Raw genomic sequence first — 18301 nt, 5'->3', positions numbered from 1 at the left:
ATATTTATATGCACTGTGAAATGATCCCACCAGTCTAGTTACCAACCATCACCATACAAAGTTACATTTTTTCTTGTGATGAGAACTCTTAAGAATTACTCTCTTAAAAACTTTGAAATTTTTCTGTCCTATATTACCTATGTTCACCATGATACCTTTTATATCCCCAAGGTGTATTTATACCAGGAAGTTTGTACCTTTTGGCCCCTTCATCCATTCTGCTCACCCACCAACGCCCCTCCACTCTGGCAACTACCAATTTGTTCTATCTGAGTTTTATAATGTTTGTTCATTTTGTTTCTTAGATTCTGCATGTAAGTGAAATCTTACAGTGTCTGTCTTTCTCTAATTTCACCTAATAGAACACCCTCTAGTTCCACCCACACTGTCACAAAGGACAAGATTTCTGAATTCATGTTTTTTGTTTTTTTCAGATAAATACTGAAGAATGGAATTGCTGGATCAGACAACAGTTCTATTTTCACTTTTTTGAGGACCCTCCATACTGTTTTCCATAGTGGCTGCACCAAGATAATATTCTTGATGATTAGGAAATTATCAAGACGATTAAATTTTGTTACCAAGATTTCCCTCTCTTCTCATACAGAAAGTGATACTAAAGAGAAATGAATGGCCTATTGGAGTTCTAATGTATGACTGCTTTAATCAAACATTTTAAGTGTGTTCTTGGCACCTTCGTAAAACTTGCAAGTTAAGAAATTATTTTAAAATTCCGTAATTGGAATACATTTTATGTTTCACATTCAACTTTAAGACCTAGGAAAGATTCAATAAATGTTTAACAAATGTGTATATCACAAATTATAAATGATAAGCCATCTTTTACAAAAAAATTTGACTTGTTCAGTCAACTAAATTTAATTTTGAAAAATTTATCAGAAAATTATTTCTAAATACATTTTTTTCTTGTTGCACACAGTGGGAAGGGCAATCCTGTCGGCTCTTAAGCTTTTGTTCGACCTGCTTTGTCAAATGCTTTGTGAAAGGAGATTCAGAACGGCACGTCTAATGTCAACTTGCATTAATTCGTTCCCAAAGAGAGGTGTTCAGTATTCAAACTGTGTTTTTACTGGCACAGTCTCTGTTTCAGCTTCATTTCAGAAGGTCTACAAGCACTGCTTCCTTGGAAGACTGTTCTTTTTTGCAGTCACTCTTCTAAAACAACCTTTGAAAGGACAATAATGATGTCCCATAATACTGCTGGCAGGGAACTCATTAAGAAAATAAGTATTTCAGAGAATTGAATAAAAATTTATGTATCAATATTAAATGTTACTATTTTCATCGTAGATGTCTTAATGAAAAATTAAAACTATCCCTTATTCAACTACTGTTTCTCAATGAAACAAACCCATCATTAGAAATGCATTTGTTTTTATGTAAAACAATTTGTTTTCAGGTACAAGAACCATAAGCATATATTCCTAAAATTATACAACATTCTCTAATTCAGTTATCATAGTGATTGTATATTAGCGAACACCTAAATATTTTGCTGAGTTTCACAAACAATATAGGTTAATAGAAACATTCATTTCAAATATCTTTATTTGAAAGAACAATGTAAATCACTAACCCATTATTCTCTCTTGCTTAGGAAAGAACTGAAAAAGGTTTTATTAAGATTATAAATCTAGATTTTGAGGATTTTGAACTGAATTCTTGGTTTCTTGTATTCTCCCCAAAATCAGTTATGATGTTTGGCACAGTCATAGACCTAACACAATTCAGTTGCCTACTGAAGGACTTTTTCAAATTTCGTCCTTCCCACTTTTCTTACAAAGCCGGTTTCTGGTTGGTTCTGTCAATACCAAGGGTTCCTGTATGATGCTTGCTAGGTAATTTTTGCCCAACAGTTCAACTTCTACCTGTTGTCCTACTTTACTTAGCTCTACAGGGACATAGGCAAATGCCAGACTCTTCTGGATGCTGTAACTGTAGCTTCCAGATGTCGTGTTGCCAACCACCTGAAAAACAAGACCAGCAATCTTCAGCATCTTGGCCATAGCTCTGTGCTCCTCTTCTCTAGATTAAATACTTCAAAAGTAGGTTTAATTTACAACCTGAAAGTGTTAGGGATTACTGTGTGTGGGGCTAACACCAGGAAGAAAACTTTACTTTTGAGAATAGTAGGCTTACAAATTATGAAAAACAATTCTCAAAATACCTATCAACAGCCTCAAACTTCTCAGTTTTAAATCACACCTGTTTTTTTTTAATAGCTGGCACTATTTTGCTCAGTTTCATGCCAAGAGAGCTGATGGGAGGAAGACTCAAATGCTTTCATTTTAGACTTTAAAAAAATTCTCTTCCATCATCCAACTAGCACAGCAATACTAGATACGAGGGAAAAAAACTCTAAAAATCCAAACGTAAATGCAGTCAACTGTTCCTGTTGGGGCTGAGGAAATGGCTTGCCGAAAGAATGCTGAATTAAACGACTGATATATCATTAGTCAATGTGAAGTGAACATTCCATGAATACACAGCATTTAGCAATTCCTGACAATTGCTAGGCACTTAATATTAACTTTGCCCTCTCTAGATCTACCATGTACAAAACGTTTTGCTGGACATTCTAGAGCATGAGTGAGGTTGAGGGAGCTTCCAGACTAGCTGAGGAATTAACATAGAGATCCATGAAAATAGAACCAAGAAGCCAAGGAAGTAAACATCATCAAGCCAGGATTTGTTCACTTGGAAGGTGGGTGGAATTAGGTAGGTGGAAATGAGGGGCTGAAACTTTCCAGGATGAGTGGAGACATGGGATCAGGCATGAGCAACCAACATTAGGGAGGATCAAATGGAATCACGTGGGATGGCAAACCAGAGAAGAGTACTGAGCAAAGAAACAAAACCGAGGAGATGAAAACAAAGGCTTTACGCTGCAAAAAAAAAAAACCAAAAACAAAAACAAAAAAAATCTAATCAGGCTTGTTATAAAGATAAGAGGATGAGTCAAAACTGGGTATAAAGGAAAAGGTGAAAAAAAAAACAGTAAAATGAAAAAAAAAAGAAAGAAAAAAAAAGGCGATAGAAAATGTCAGGTTAAAACACCATATCTAAAAATTGTAGAAGGAAGACAACAAAAGCAAAACATGATATATAGCCCTACTCAAAATGGCCTCTCCTGGCTACACAACACTGCGCTAATCCTCCAGCCTTACTGTTTCGCACAGCAAGCCGCTTGTAGCTGGTGCTCAAAATATTCACAGACGTGAATCAGCCTGGTGATCTTTTCAGCTGCCTCAGCGAAGAGTCCGCTACAGTCAACGGTCTTATTACAACATTTCTCATCTTTTAGATGCCGACACGTTTACGACATTAAATACAGACTCCTGGCTCTAGAGCCCCAGTTTGTAATTATCTCATTGAAACCCCAAATCAGAAGCTCTCCATATCATTTCTGAACTTTTTATGGGGAGAACCGGTTGACCAAGAAAAAAAAAAAAATGAATGTATTCATTAGTAAAAGCTCCTCTGGTAGATTATTAACTGCCAAGGTGTTGCTGAGAGAACACCTATGCTTTAAAATGGTTTTTCTTTTTTTTTCTTTTCTTTTTTTTTAAAGATTTTATTTATTTGAGAGAGAGAGGGTGTGCACAAGCAGGGGGCTCAATCTGGGAACTCCAGGATCATGATCTGAACCAAAGGCAGACGCTTAACCAACTGAGCCAGCCAGGCGCCCCTAAAATAGTTTTTTCCTTTAGAACATTGTTAAGTAAAATAAGGCAGGGATCTGGGTCAGGAAGGTTGGAGTTTTAATCACAGCTTTTGGAAGACTTTCTTGGTAACCTTGCTTTCACTCCCTAGGCTGTAACCTGAGGTCTGTGCTTGGAGCCCTGGAGAGGTAACCTGATTTGCTTGGGCAAGCATCTTAAGAAAACAAGAGGACAAAGCAAGGCTCTTGGCTAAATCCCCTAACTCACTGGGTCAAAAACCTACCATCCCTCTTCAGGCATTATGCGAACCATTTCCCCAGGACTTCGCGTCTCTTAAAATCCCAGCAGTGATTCATCTTGTAGTTGTTGCTGCATGAGTAATGTGAAGAAATACCATATTTATTGCACGAGTGCTATTTTTAATGCATTTAATGAATGTCTGCTTTCTGCTAGATTGCTTTTGTTTCCCCTTTAATTTCTCTCTAATCCAATGCTGGGTAGCCCAGAGTATTTTAGAAGTCCAGACTCTCCTTGTATCTTATTACTAGATTTCTAAGGAAAGGTTTTCCCTAGCAACACTTTTATATTATTCTACCTTAAAATCTTCCAGATTCAATTAAACCCGTTCCTTCTTTTTGCTCACCAGAACAGCCTGTACCCACCCTCTGCCTAGCAGGTTTTCATATTCTTTGTTAAACACTGGCTTTCCTTTTACCAACATAAGCAATATCCTCATTTACGTTTAGCCTTTTCTTGTTTCTCTGTGAAAATTCAAGACCCCTCTGACTTAGGGGAGCTAACAGGGTAGACGGCCTTTGAAGGAGAGAATGTAATTTAAGTTGGATGATACACTGTATTTCTTTGGCTGTCCCTGTGTGCTTTTGTTTTTAAATAATAAAAAAAGACTGCTTTTTCAACTCTCCAAACTTCATTTCTACAAAACACCTTTTGTTTTGGAACTATAAAATATTTTTAACCAAGCTTGATGAATAAAGTACACATGGCCATAATCAAGATTCTGGCCAAAATTACATCCAAAACTAAGGATACTGTAAGGTGACTAACATAAAAAAAAAAAAAAGATTCTGGCCAAAATTAACATATGACTGGGGCATCTGGCTTGCTCAGTGGGTAGAGCACGCAACTCTTGATTTCAGGGTTTTAAGTTCAACCCCATGCTGGGTGTAGAGATTACTTAAAAATAAAATCTTTTAAAAATTTTTTAATTAAAAAAAATAACATGACTAAGATTAGTGACAGAACTAATTCTTTTGGATGCCTTACAAACGGACTCTTCCAGCCATTTTCAGAAAAATATTTAGCGATGGCAACATAATTGGGAAGAAAAAAAAACAGGCTTACTTACTTGAAGGACAACATTCATCCTAATGCATAAAGAATCTCATTTCTATACAAGTCTGCAGTTGCTGAAGAGACAATTGCTTTAACCAGTTGCTAAGATTAGTGAAACTACTTGTATTAGTTTATCCTTTATACAAAACAGCTTCTTTAAAACTTCCCAACAGGGGCGCCTGGGTGGCTCAGTCAGTTAAGCATTCAGCTCTTGATTTCAGCTCAGGTCATGATCTCAGGGTTGCGGGACTGAGCCCCAAGCTCGACACTCAGCATGGAGCCTGCTTGAGATGCTCTCTCTCCTTCTCACTCTGCCCCTCCCACTCGTGCTCTCTCTCTGACCCTGCCTGCCCCTCTGCCCCCGCCTCGCACACTCTCATTCTCTCTCTAAAAACAAACAAACAAACAAACAAACAAACAAACAAACAAAACCCACAATAGCATCATCTGTCATCCCATGGCCAAAACAGAAAGCCAGTGCAGGGGTTGGTGTAGACCATACTAGAAAACTGGCTGAGAACAGACTGAAAAAATGAGAAACAGAAGAGGAGGTGGGGGAAATTTGATGACTAGGGAAAAAAATTAATTAGAGGTGCAAAGAACCCAAGACGTGATCTCATCATTTTGTAGATGAGAAGATGGAGGCCCAGAGAGGCTAAGATCAGGTCAAGTGAAGGAGCTAGTTAATGGCAGAGGTGATTACAGTGGCGATCGTGGGCAAATGTGAAGTACTATTAAGAGATCTGAACCAGAAATTTAGAACAGAAAGGAGGGGGAGACAGTGAGCTAAGAGGCTCACAGAGAATGAACTCAGCACAATTAAGGGTAAGGTGTTTAGGAAAGAGCTCGAAATCTGAGAGTCTGTTAGCTTCACAGGGTCTAATAACATCCATCTGCTTCTGGGATGTCGGACAACTGTGGGTCTATGATTAAGTGCTGAAGAGAATACAGCGGGACATGAGCAGAGACAGAGAGGAGAGCTAACTGGAGTATTCAGCATGGCTTAGAACGGAGGGTGAGCAATGCAAAGTCCATGTATACCCGGGTCAGAAATCAGTCTGTCCATCACTAGCTGTGTAACCTTAAGCAAGTTACTTCACTTCTCTGAACCCCAAAGCCTCATCTCTAAAATGGGCTGATTAATCCTACCTGGGAGGGATGTTGTAAAATTAAATGAGTACATAAGAAATATCCAGCACATAGTAGAAACTGTGTAGATGTTAGTTGTACATGAAACGATCCACGTCTCGGCCCACACGGCCATTTTTTTTTTTAGTAATCCAAACACCGAGATTTGGTGCCACTGGCTTTCCCCACCTCCAGTGCTCTTTTTGTCACTGAAGAGAAGAGGGAAATGAAAACAAGGATCAAGAAGGCTGCAGTGAATGAGAAAAAAACCCATGGAACCAAATCTCTGAGTCTTTGGGTCTTGGCCAAGCCGACCTTGTTCAATAGGGAACAGCTGTTCCGATGAGCCTCGATGGCCATGTGCTCACCCCTTGGTCTAAGGGGAGAGTACTTCATCTGCCTGATAAGCCCAGCCAACACACGGCAAAATCATAAACCAAACTTGGCTCTTACAAATAGTTGTAAAAAGTCAAAAGCATGAAGTTCCACCAGGAAGTTATCTGGTTTTACTGAATACCAACAGACAGAATTCAACAACATTCCCAAATGGGAAGAAGGGACATTCACTCTTTCTGAAGAACTAAATAGTTTATACCTTTCACTTTACTTTCTAAGGCTCTACCCTCTGTTGTCATGGAGATTTTCATTTGGAACTTTTTTTCTGCAGATATGCTAAGGGTAGAATTACTTCCTTCTCAAAGATCTCTAAGAAGCGAAACCAGAATGCCAATTTTTTTTTTTTTAATAAAATCCATCTCTTGCATTCACAGATACGGACTTGGTAAGCAAGTAGATCATTTGAGCCTCAAAATTATACCTTCCTCACTGCCCACTGTATTTTAAGTCCTTAGTTTTATTTTCTTTAATCAAAACACAGAGAAGTTTATGTTTTTAAAAATTAGCATTTCATTTTTCTTTCAGTTACCTGATTTCTGCTTCTTGAATGTCAGCTCAGAATCAAAGTGTGTCACCCAACCAATAGATAAATAAACAGAAAAAAAAAAAACCAAAAAAACCCCCAAAAAACAAAACCAACCCCTAAAAAACAGAACTCTGAAAGGCAACCGAGACAAGGAGGGTTTCTGGTGCAGAAAAACTGCAGTGGCCCCTGGCCACGAGGTCCTCGGCACTCACCTTGCCATCATACCAGATGCTTTCATTTCCCTCTGGATCCACATCGTCCGTTGCCAAGGTGAGGCAGACCAATCTCCGTTTCAGCCCCTTGGCTTTAATCTGTTTCAGTGCTTGCTTTCCTATGAAGTCTGCTGGCTGCAGGAATCCAAGATAATGATGATGAATGAACGCTCAGACACTGTGACAAGGTTAGAGATGCAAGCATTTAAATTTGTCTTTGCGATTTTCTCGCCAATTACACATCAAATAAAAATACAGATTGGATCAAACGTCTAGACAAATATTTCTTAGTCCTCAAATGACAGTATCAGCCACCTTTTCCTTCAGAATAGGTTAGACTTAAGGGTAATAACTTGTGATAACAATTTTACCAGAACCACCTAGGCAGAAAAACAGAAGGCATGATATTGCGATGTGGGATTATGAAAGCGACCCTTGGATCTAATGGCTCTGGACAGCATTACCGGATGGGAGTGAGCAAGTACTACTCAATTTCTACCTACAGTAAGCCTCTTTCAAGAAGGATATTTGTGGGGGCGCCTGGGTGGCACAGCGGTTAAGCATCTGCCTTCGGCTCAGGGCGTGATCCCGGCGTTATGGGATCGAGCCCCACATCAGGCTCCTCTGCTATGAGCCTGCTTCTTCCTCTCCCACTCCCCCTGCTTGTGTTCCCTCTCTAGCTGGCTGTCTCTATCCTGTTGAATAAATAAATAAAAAATCTTTAAAAAAAAAAAAAAAAGAAGGATATTTGTGTCTTTGCAATGTGATGTCAGAACAACCCCAAAATGGTGCACTTTTTTCCCCCTTCTTCAGAATAGTGGTCCAAGAAATGTGTCAACTGTTAGATTGCATCAGTTCATTCAGGAATGTATTATTGCCCTACTACGTGTGACACCTCATGCTAGGCCCTGTGTGGGTTACAAAGTTAGATGTAGACATTTTGATCAAAGAGTGTTTTCTCTAACACTACGCTTTTTTTTTTTTTAAAGATTTTATTTATTTATTCAACAGAGATAGAGACAGCCAGCTAGAGAGGGAACACAAGCAGGGGAAGAAGCAGGCTCATAGCGGAGGAGCCTGATGTGGGGCTCGATCCCATAACGCTGGGATTACGCCCTGAGCCGAAGGCAGACGCTTAACCGCTGTGCCACCCAGGTGCCCCAACACTACGCTTTTCAACCTTGTTTTTCCTCCTTCTATCCAACACATGATGGATGACACTCCTATTCCTACTGTGCTCCCCTGGGCACATTCAGGGTTATTCCCAGTGCAACACAAGTGCGGGTGACATTGCTCCAGGGATAACCTTGAGTCTATTCTTATGGTTAAAAAAAAAAAAAAGTAGAAATCATGCAAACTTCAGGACTTCTACATTGATTAGTCACATGCCTACAACAAACAGGTGAGTGATGACTCCTCAGTGGAGACACTTAGCTAAGAAAGGAGACAGAGTTCTACGTAACCAGGATGCCAAGAACACAGGGTAAGGGTGAGAAACTGGTCAGAGGCCAAGAGCAGTAGGAGTGGAAGGAGGGAAGGCTGACCCCGGAGGGGCATGGGCTAAGCCTTCTACGTAAGGGAGCCAAACAAGCATCTCTGGTCTTACCCGGGGAAATGGGCGATCTGTAATACACAAATCACATCTCTATGAAGGAGATTAATTACAGGTTACAATGCGAGGGGGGAAATTCTCAGAAGAGTTCTCATGAAAGAAGAAAGGAAACAACTTTAATTTCCTCATTGGCTGAAGAAAGAGAAGAGTATCTCATGCCAAAAATGGCCTCTGCCACCAACATTTAGGATTTATACAGCTCTTTCTGCACACAAAACACTCAGGGTTGGGCACAGTAAGTCTCCTTAACCTCTCAGTGAAGCAGCGGGAGGGTCCTCACATACCCTCTGCCTGACACCTCCCAGTTCACTCCTTTACGGTTCGGACCTTCTAGGCTAAGCCCACAATGATGTATGAAATATGATTTCTATAGATATTGCTACTTTAAATTGCTGACCTTGACAGGAAACTGAAAGTTTCCGTTGGCCAAGGTTAAAATAATTGCAAAATGAAAGTCCGATTACCTTCCCCAGTGTAATCCAGATGGTGAGAACCAATTATAAAGCTTTATTATGAGCCGGATTAAAAAATCAAAGACAGCTGGACGTGATGTTATTTAAGACAGGACTGCTGGAAAAAAACAAAACAACCAACCCACAGAAAAAGTCTGATTCATTTGAATTCATATGTAGGACAAATTCATGATAACAGAAGTCGTAACAAACTGTCACAGCATTCCAACGGGTCTCAAGGGTTAACTGGCTTCAAGCTGATGCACTCTTCGCTTGCTGACTTAAGTTCCTTAGTGGGTAGCCAAACTAACCTACTTTTCCTGAGACCTGAGACCACTGGCCTTGAGGAGGCAAATTCATAAACAGCCGCCACTGATGCGAACAAGTCTGTTCAGGGTCATGTCAATGTGCAACTAACCACCTGGGCACCAGCTTCCCATGTGGGTAGCCCACTCGCCACCACCCAGGTCCCTCGCCTTCCCCTGTAAACCCTCTGCCTTCGCCAAGACATGGAAGATGGTCTTGGGGATGTTAGTCCACCACCTTCTCAGGTTGCTGCCTCCCGAATAAAGCAGGCACCTTCCTTTCCCACCACCCTTTTCTCTCCAGGATTGATTTTTGAGTGGCAAGCAGCCAAACCTGAGTTCAGAACCAGTTCTGCCTAATAACAAAACCAAAGTTCATTACAGTTAAAACATTTCTAAATACAGAAAGAACTTTAAGAATAATAAATTTTTGCTATCTTTTTTAAAGCAAGACCTTTAAAAAGATCTTTTTGCTACCATGGATATATGATGACAAGGGGTGCTCTTGAGAGTTCTTGTTGATATAGGAATCAATTTAAAATGAAAAAAAACAAGTCTCATACGCTGTGTGGAAAAACATCTTCCAACATACTGAGCGGCCAACGAGCTAGTTTGTGTGATTTGTGGAGTGCCAGGAGATCCCAAGCAGCCTCCTTATCTCCTGTAATGGAATCTGGATCTTCCCCGTTAGATAGTCATTTAGATCTTGAAGGTTTTGGGTCTTCCTGAGTCCCTATTAGAGAATTTTCTTTCAATTATTTACTCAACTGCTGTTATGCCCCCACCGTGTTCAGAAACTGTGTTAGGCAGGAGGCACTGAGAGATAAATAGACTATGTGCTTGTGGCTTCTAGCAGGCCCCTGAGGAGATGTGACTCCTTCCCTCCACATCACAACATGCCCAGTCCTGAACCACTTAGGCCAATGTCTGCTACCCCTGTGGCAAAAGCTGGCCACGACCAAAGCTTTCAGCAACGGGTCCCTTCCTGGGGCCCCTGGGTGGCACAGTTGGTTGGGCGTCCAACTCTTGATTTCAGCTGGGGTCATGATCTCGAGGTGATGAAATCGAGCCCCAGGTTGGGCTCCACGCTCTTCTCAGAGTTGGCTTGGGATTCTCTTTCTCTCTCCCTCTCCCCTGCCCCTCTCCCCACCACACACGAACACTCACTCCCTTGCTCTCTAATAGATATATCTTAAAAATAAATAAATAAATAAATAAATAAATAAATAAATAAATAAATAAATGAAAGAAAGAAAGAAAGAAAGAAAGAAAGAAAGAAAGAAAGAAAGAAAGAAAGAAAGAAATGGATCCCTCCAAAAGAAACAAGCTTGACCACAACGCCATCATCCAGTTCCCCTGCCCACGAGTCAGCCATGAAGAAAATAGAAGACAACACACCTGTGTTCACTGTAGATGTCTAGGACGCCAAGCACCAGCTCAAACAGGCTGTGAAGAAGCTCTAGGACACTGATGTGACCAAGGCCAACACCCTGATCAGGCCCGATGGAGAAAAGAAGGCATATGTTCGACTGGCTCCTGACTATGATGCTTGGATGTTGCCAACAAAATTGGGGTCATCTACACTTAGTCCAGACGACTAAATCTAAGTTTTTTCACCTTATTAAAAAAAAGAAAAAGAAAGAAGAAAGAAATGGGTCCCTTTGGGATGCTAGACAAGAGCTACCTGGGCATGTGTGGTGGAATGAGAGGAACCAAATGTGCGGGGCGGGGGGGGGGCTAACTCTACCTTAGTCAAAACCACAATTTAACCCAAGACTAAGCAGGAGCATAAGATGTCAGCGGATCACAAGAAATAGGAAAAGTGGGGGAAGACCTCAGAAAACTTTAGATGAGACACATTAATAAATTCAGGGAAAATAAGTAGTAAGTACTATTGATAATCTATTAGGCACTTGCTATGCTCCAGACACTCTGCTGAGGGATAAACATTCATGACCTCCTTTAATCCTCATGACATTGCTAGGAGAAAAGTAATTTTATACCCAGTTTATGGAAGAGAAAGGCCCAACCAAGTTAAGGGTTACATGGAAACCAAATCACCACCTTTAGATTTTATCTGTACATTTTTCAAAGTGACTATACCTAGAGTCCATCATTGGAAGGCACAGCTTATGTAAATACTCAACAGAATGTTCCTTTATTTCTGGGGTACTCTGAACCTTTTTTGAATGATGCTCACTGCATCATTCTCTGCAACCAACTCTGAAGGTTACTATTAATAAAATCTTACATCTGTATCTGCATATCCCTGAATTAGGAAGTGATCTGGTCAGCAATACTGGCCTTAGACATGAATGAAAATACACTAAAAACCACAAAAACCCAATTAAAAGTAAGGAACACATACTTAAAACACTAATGAAAGGTAACAGTTACCTCTGAAGACCATTCCCCCTTCCCAAGCTAACCTTGCGCCTGACATGGAAAGATTTGAAGTGGGGTAATGCCGTTTCATTCTCCTTTACTTGGTTTTTCTCCCGAGATTGTAGATTTTACTCTATTACAATAGCTTTTAATTATGAACAAGAGAAGAAAAATATGTCTGAAGTTAAGTGCTGTGATTAAAATTGGTGCTATCAGGATGACCTGAGGACGGAAATACATTTAATGAGTCACTGTCCAATTAACTGTATAAATAGCTGTTAATATATTTGAGAAACATACATTTCTGGGGCACTGAGACTATAGCTCAAAAATAGTCTTGGCTCATGTTTTTTAATTTATTAATTTTAAAAAGCAGTAAGAGCAATTAAAATAACCATCTGTAATATATTCTAAATATAACATTCACAACGATGATAAATTAAGATTTTACGTGAAATATAATTATTCATCTTATTAGCTCTATTAAAAGCACTCATGGGGCACCTGGGTGGCTCAGCAGGTTCAGCCTCCAACTCTTGGCTTCGGCTCATGTCGTGATCTCGGGGTCATGGGATCGAGCCCCATGTTGGGCTCCCCACTTGGTGGGGGGTCTGCTCGGGTTTCTCCCTCTCCCTCTGCCCCTTCCCCTTCCCTCTCACTTTCTCCCCTCCCTAAATAAACAAACAAATCTTGGGGGGGGGGGGAAGGTACTCCTATTACCCCAAAGCACATGGGAACAAAACAAATTAAACCAGTATATTTTTGGTTGTAATTCTTGGGTTCATGGAGAGTTTGCAAGGTGTAGCTAAAGCTGAATTTAACAGAAGCAGTGGTAAGAAGAATCTGATATGGAGAGTCAGCGTAGTGGGTTCTCACAGACCAGGAGGGACATTATAAAAACCTAGTTCAGGACCTTTTCTATACCATCTATTTAGAATCAAAACCTATCAGAAAATTCAAGGAAATAATCAGTTTCATTTAATTGTCCCAAATCCTTTTTACCTTAATATCAAAAGTTTCCAAAGACATAAATAAGACAGTCAGTGTAACATCCTGGATCCCAAGAAAGCTCCCCTTAGAAACTAGGTATAGCACCAATGGGAGAATCGTGCTCCTATGCTGACAGGTGTGGAGAGAGTTGGAGAGACCAGCTAGTCACCTGTCACTGTAAGTGGCAGAGTGGAAATGGAAATCCAGGTGACAGACTTCTGCCACTTATCCCCTCAATACTTTACTGAAACGTTTCTTTCTCTTTTATATAAGATTTGAGAGAGAGAGCATGCACGCAGGGTGGGAGACCAGAGGGAGAGGGAGATAGACTGTCAAGCAGATTCCCCACTGAGTGCAGAGCCCAACGCAGGGCTCGATCTCACGACCCTGAGATCATGACCTGAGCCTAAATCAAGAGTCAGACGCTTAACCAACCGAGCTACCCAGGTGCCCCAAAACATTTGTTATTTTAAATGGGGCTCAGGGATCATCATTTAAAAACAGCAATGACAGGAATGCCTCTATAAAGCGTGTGGCCATTCCTAAGCTGCAGCCTATGTAAATCTTAGCTTTCTTCAGTCAGTTGATGAATACTAGCTACGTCTGGGCTTGTCTCACACTCCAACTGATAAAGTCGTATACGGGTTCATTCATCTAGGGGGTCAATCCAGTGACCCACCACCCCATCAAGACAGAGTAGACCATCATTCCTTTCATCTTCACATCATGAGAATCACAGCTTTGAAGCAGGCAGGAAGCTTAAGGGTCTCGCCCGGGGTGATGAAGTGACTTTAGCATCAAACCTTGAATCCAGGCTTCTCAACTCTCCATTCCTTTTCCACTATGCAGAGCTTTGTAACATTTCCCATATGTTTATAATGACCACAATTTCATTATCTCTTTATTAGCAACATGTTAAATTATTAGTGTAGCAACTTAAGTCTGTTATTATTCTTCAGCAGGGACCCAAGATCTTTCTTGCTGGGGTCTTCAAAAATACTCAAATATAACTTTTTCCCTAGGTACTTTTAGATTCAATTCAGTAAGATGGAAGAAGCTAACATGTATGGAGGTACCAAATATTCTGTATCTCCTCTAATAAACCTATGAGGCGGATATTTTCTTCATTTTACAGATGAGAAAACTGAAGTACTGACAGTTAAGCAACTTGTTCACTTCTAGGCCAAGTGGCATAGTCATAACTCACAGCCTTCAACCAATACTTACTGAGGTCCCACTCATCACCAGACACAGTGCGAGCCCCAAGGACTCTACGCCTGTCCTCAAAGAGCTCACAGGCTCGCTGAGGCAGCCAGAATTACGGGATGTGCCAAGGACCATGGCAGATCTAAGTATAGGGTGCTAGAGAGGAGGGGTTCCCAACAGTCCCCTGGTCTTTAATCACCACCTATATATGAACGACCCAAATCCATGCTTTCAGAGCAGAGGTCCTCAAACCCATGTGCTCAGCTGTCACTTGGCTATCCCACAGCCCCTCAACCCCACAAGTCCTTCTAATGTCCCATCTAGACCCTTGGTGTTTCCCTGTTTGTTATCAGTATCCTGGATCCTTCTCTCCACTCCCTTCACATACACTCCCTCATATGGTCTCCATCTTACCTTCTTCCAATCACTCACACCTCTTTATTCTCCATCCTATGGCCACAGCTTTAGTTGAAGCCTTCGATATCTCTCTACTGGATTTCTTCAATAATTAGGAAAGTGCTCTCCCAGTCACCGGGCTAATTCCCTTTTAATCTGTTTTCTGTCATCTGAATGTCACTCCTTTCTCAAAATTCTTCAGTGGCTCCCTGGTGCCACCAGGATACACTCCAAATTCCTTAGCCTGACAGATGAGACCCTTCATGTTGAGGTCTCAGTACTTCTCCAGCATCAGCTCTTGACACTACTTTCAACAGCAAATTATTCGCTGGGCATCTGTTATGTGCCAGCCCTGAGCAGGGTGTGAGGGATAAACAAGTAAACAACAGTTATTCTGTACTGCCAGAACTTGTACTCGAGAAGCTTCCATTCCACTCAAAAGAAAAATAATCATTGCAAGCTGTCACACATCCTAGAAGGATGATGTAGCTACAAAATTTCTTTTAAAAGTTATCAAATACGGGGGCGCGCCTGGGTGGTACAGCCGGGTAATCATCTGACTCTTGATCTCAGCTCAGGTCTTGATCTCAGGGACAGGAGTTCAAGCCTGGTGTTGGGCTCGGTGCTGGGCGTGGTGCCTACTTAAAAAAAATTATCAAATAAAATCCAACAATATAGAAAAAGACAGCACATCATTACTAAGTGGATTTTGTCCTTAAAATGAAAAGTTGGGTTAACATTTGAGTATTCATAAATGGAACTCATCGCTTGACAAAGTAAAAAATAAAAACCATGTGATTATCTCTGTAGATGCAAAAAACCATTTGCCAAAATCTCATGTCCTGATTAAAAACAAAACTTTTAGCACTAGGAATAGAAAGGAACGCCTTCCACCTGGCTCCCTCACTTGGTGGAGCATGTGACTCTTGATCTTGGGTTCTAGCCCCACACTGGGTATAGAGCTTACTTACAAAAAAACTTAAAAAAAAAAAACATGGAATAGGGAAGGGAAGCAGTGAGAATAAAGTGAAATAAAAATTGAGTACTACATCTGTAATATGTTAACATTTAAAAGCAAAAAAATAAAATATAATCAAAGCAAAGCAGTGAGAAAAGATGAAACTGTTTTCTTTGGCATTATGGATCCAATAAGATACCCCACTTAGTAAAAATCCAAATCCCAGAAATAGTAACAAGATTTAATAAAACAAGTTATTGGGGACTCAGATGTTTGCTATATTATTTCTACTATTTTATGCACATTTTGATATACATCATAATGACATTTTAGCAACATATAGTAATTCAAAACAATAAAAAAAAAAGAAAGGAATGCCCTCAACCTGATAAAGCACATCTATGAAAAACCTACAGCTAACATCATACTTAATAATGAAAGACTCAAGGCTTTCCACCTAAGATCAGGAAGAAGTAACAATTCTATGTAACAGTTCAAAGTTCAACCAGTGGAGGTACTAGTCAGTAACATAACGCAAGAAAAAAAAAGTCATCTACATTAGCGAAGACAAAGAAAAACTATTTGTACACAACATGACTGTCCATGTAGAAAATACAATGGGATCTACAAAAAATACAAAAAAGTACTAGAACTTCTGAGTTTAGTGAAATTGCAAAGTACAAGATCAATATACAAAAACCAACTGTTTTCTTTATACTAGCAGTAAATTGAAAATTAAAATGACCCTGTAAAGAGTTATCAATATGAAATACTTAAGGATAAACCTATCAAAAGACATGCAAAGTCTGCAAACTACAAAACATTTTCGAAATTAAAAATTACCAAAGTAAACGGAGAGATATATCTTGTTCATGAGTTGGAAGACTAGAACTGACCTACAGATGCAATGCGATTCCAGTCAAAATTCCAGCAGGATTTTTTTTTTTTTTTGATAAACTGACAAGCTGATTCTAAAACCTGTGGAAATTCAAAGGACCTCAGATAACTAAAACAACATAAAAAGAACACAGTTGCAAGGCTACCGCAATCTGATTCAAGCTACAGTAATCAATACAATATGCTACTGGAAACAAGAAAGACATTAAAGTCCACAGAGTCCAGTGAAAGAGTCCAGAAATAGTCCTCAACACATTTGGACAACTTTATATTTGACAAAGGTACATAGGCGATGCAGTTCAGAATGTGCACTCTTTTCAACAAATGGTACTGGAAACTCCATGTCTATCGGCTAAAAAATATTTCAATTTCCATCTAGAACTAGATACAAAAATTAGCTAAAAATATATGATAGGCCTAATCATAAAAAGTTGGTAAGACCTCTAGGAGAAAACAGCAAAAAGTTTTTATGACTGGGTTAGGCAAAGATTTCTCAATACAACACCCAAAACATAATCCATAAGAAGAACAAGTTTATAACTTTAAAAATTGAAAAATTAAAAACTTCTACTCTTTGAAAGACACTATTAGATGAAAAGACAGACTGGGAAAAAATATTTGCTAAGTATGTGTCTAATAAAAGACTTGTACCTAGGATACATCAGGAACTTTCAAAAACAACCCTATGAAAAATGAGTAAGAGGGGGAGCCTGGGTGGCTCAGTCATTAAGCGTCTGCCTTCGGCTCAGGCCGTGATCCCAGGGTTCTGGGATCGAGCCCCACATCGGGCTCCATGCTCCACTGGGAGCCTGCTTCTTCCTCTCCCACTCCCCCTGCTTGTGTTCCCTCTCTCACTGGCTGTCTCTGTCTCTGTTGAATAAACAAATAAAATCTTAAAAAAAAAAAAAAGAGTAAGAGACCTGACCAGACACTTCACAAAGGAGGAAACAGGAATGGTGGACAGGCACATAAAAAGATTTTCAACATCAAGTCATTGAGGAAATCAAATCCATGAGACCCATCTATTCATCTCACTGAGTACCTGAAGTTAAGAAGGTGGATCATGACGAGTGTTTGGCGAGGCTGTGGTGGAGGGACTGAAACTCTAGTGGGCTGCTGGTCGGCTATTAAACATGAAATGGTGTACCACTTTGTGCACCAGTTCCTTAAAAAGTTGACATACATCTGCCACTTTATTCAACCATTCCACTCCTAGATATTTACCCAAGAGAAAAGTGCTAAGCTGGAGACAACCCCAAAGTTCATCAAGTATATAAAGAAATTGTGCCATATACACACAATGGAAACCTACTTAGTATTAAAAGGAAGGAATTACTAACACATAGAATACCACAGATGAGTCTCAAACTAATTGTGCCGAGTTGAAGAATGAAGACCAAAACCAAAGTATATATTGTAGGATTCCATTTATATAAGACTCTGGAAAATGCAAAGTGGTGTATCGTGACAAAAAGTTCCTTGGGGAGTTGGTGGGGGTGTAGGGAGGGTTGGGAGGTAGGGACAGCAGAGAGGCCTGAACCAACTTCTGGGGATGAGGGATGGGTTCACCATCCTCATTGTGGTCAGGGTTTCACACGTGTATACTTGCATTAAAACTTAGCAAATGGTGCACTTTCAATATGTCTATTTATTGCATGTTTAGTTAAGCTATTAAAATAAAAAATAAAATATAATAAAAGCAATCTAAAGAATTACTTCAATTCATTCCTAGATGAGGGTTTCCATAGACTTGCAAATTTTAAAGCAGGCTGCTGAAAAGCACAAGTAAGCTTTTAGGGTGG

General features: G+C 40.1%; 1 protein-coding gene across 3 annotated transcripts in view; it reads right to left on the bottom strand.

Annotated features, from left to right (window-relative positions):
* Nucleotides 1-1551: 1551 nt before the first annotated feature.
* Nucleotides 1552-18301, bottom strand: part of DMGDH (dimethylglycine dehydrogenase) — a 65029-nt gene continuing 48279 nt past the window's right edge. For all 3 annotated transcript variants that reach the window (XM_045796406.2, XM_087862043.1, XM_045796405.2), the window contains exons 15-16: nucleotides 7299-7433; nucleotides 1552-1988 (exon numbers count right to left, since the gene is read on the bottom strand). In XM_045796406.2, the coding sequence (XP_045652362.1) occupies nucleotides 1773-1988; nucleotides 7299-7433 (351 nt within the window). In that variant the 3' untranslated portion in view covers nucleotides 1552-1772. The remainder of the gene's footprint in view (nucleotides 1989-7298; nucleotides 7434-18301) is intronic.

Source organism: Ursus americanus, chromosome 5, assembly GCF_024610735.1.
Source record: "Ursus americanus isolate L20-20 chromosome 5, mUrsAme1.1.p, whole genome shotgun sequence".
Classification (NCBI taxonomy): domain Eukaryota; kingdom Metazoa; phylum Chordata; class Mammalia; order Carnivora; family Ursidae; genus Ursus; species Ursus americanus.
This window is presented reverse-complemented; position numbering and strand designations above follow the sequence as displayed.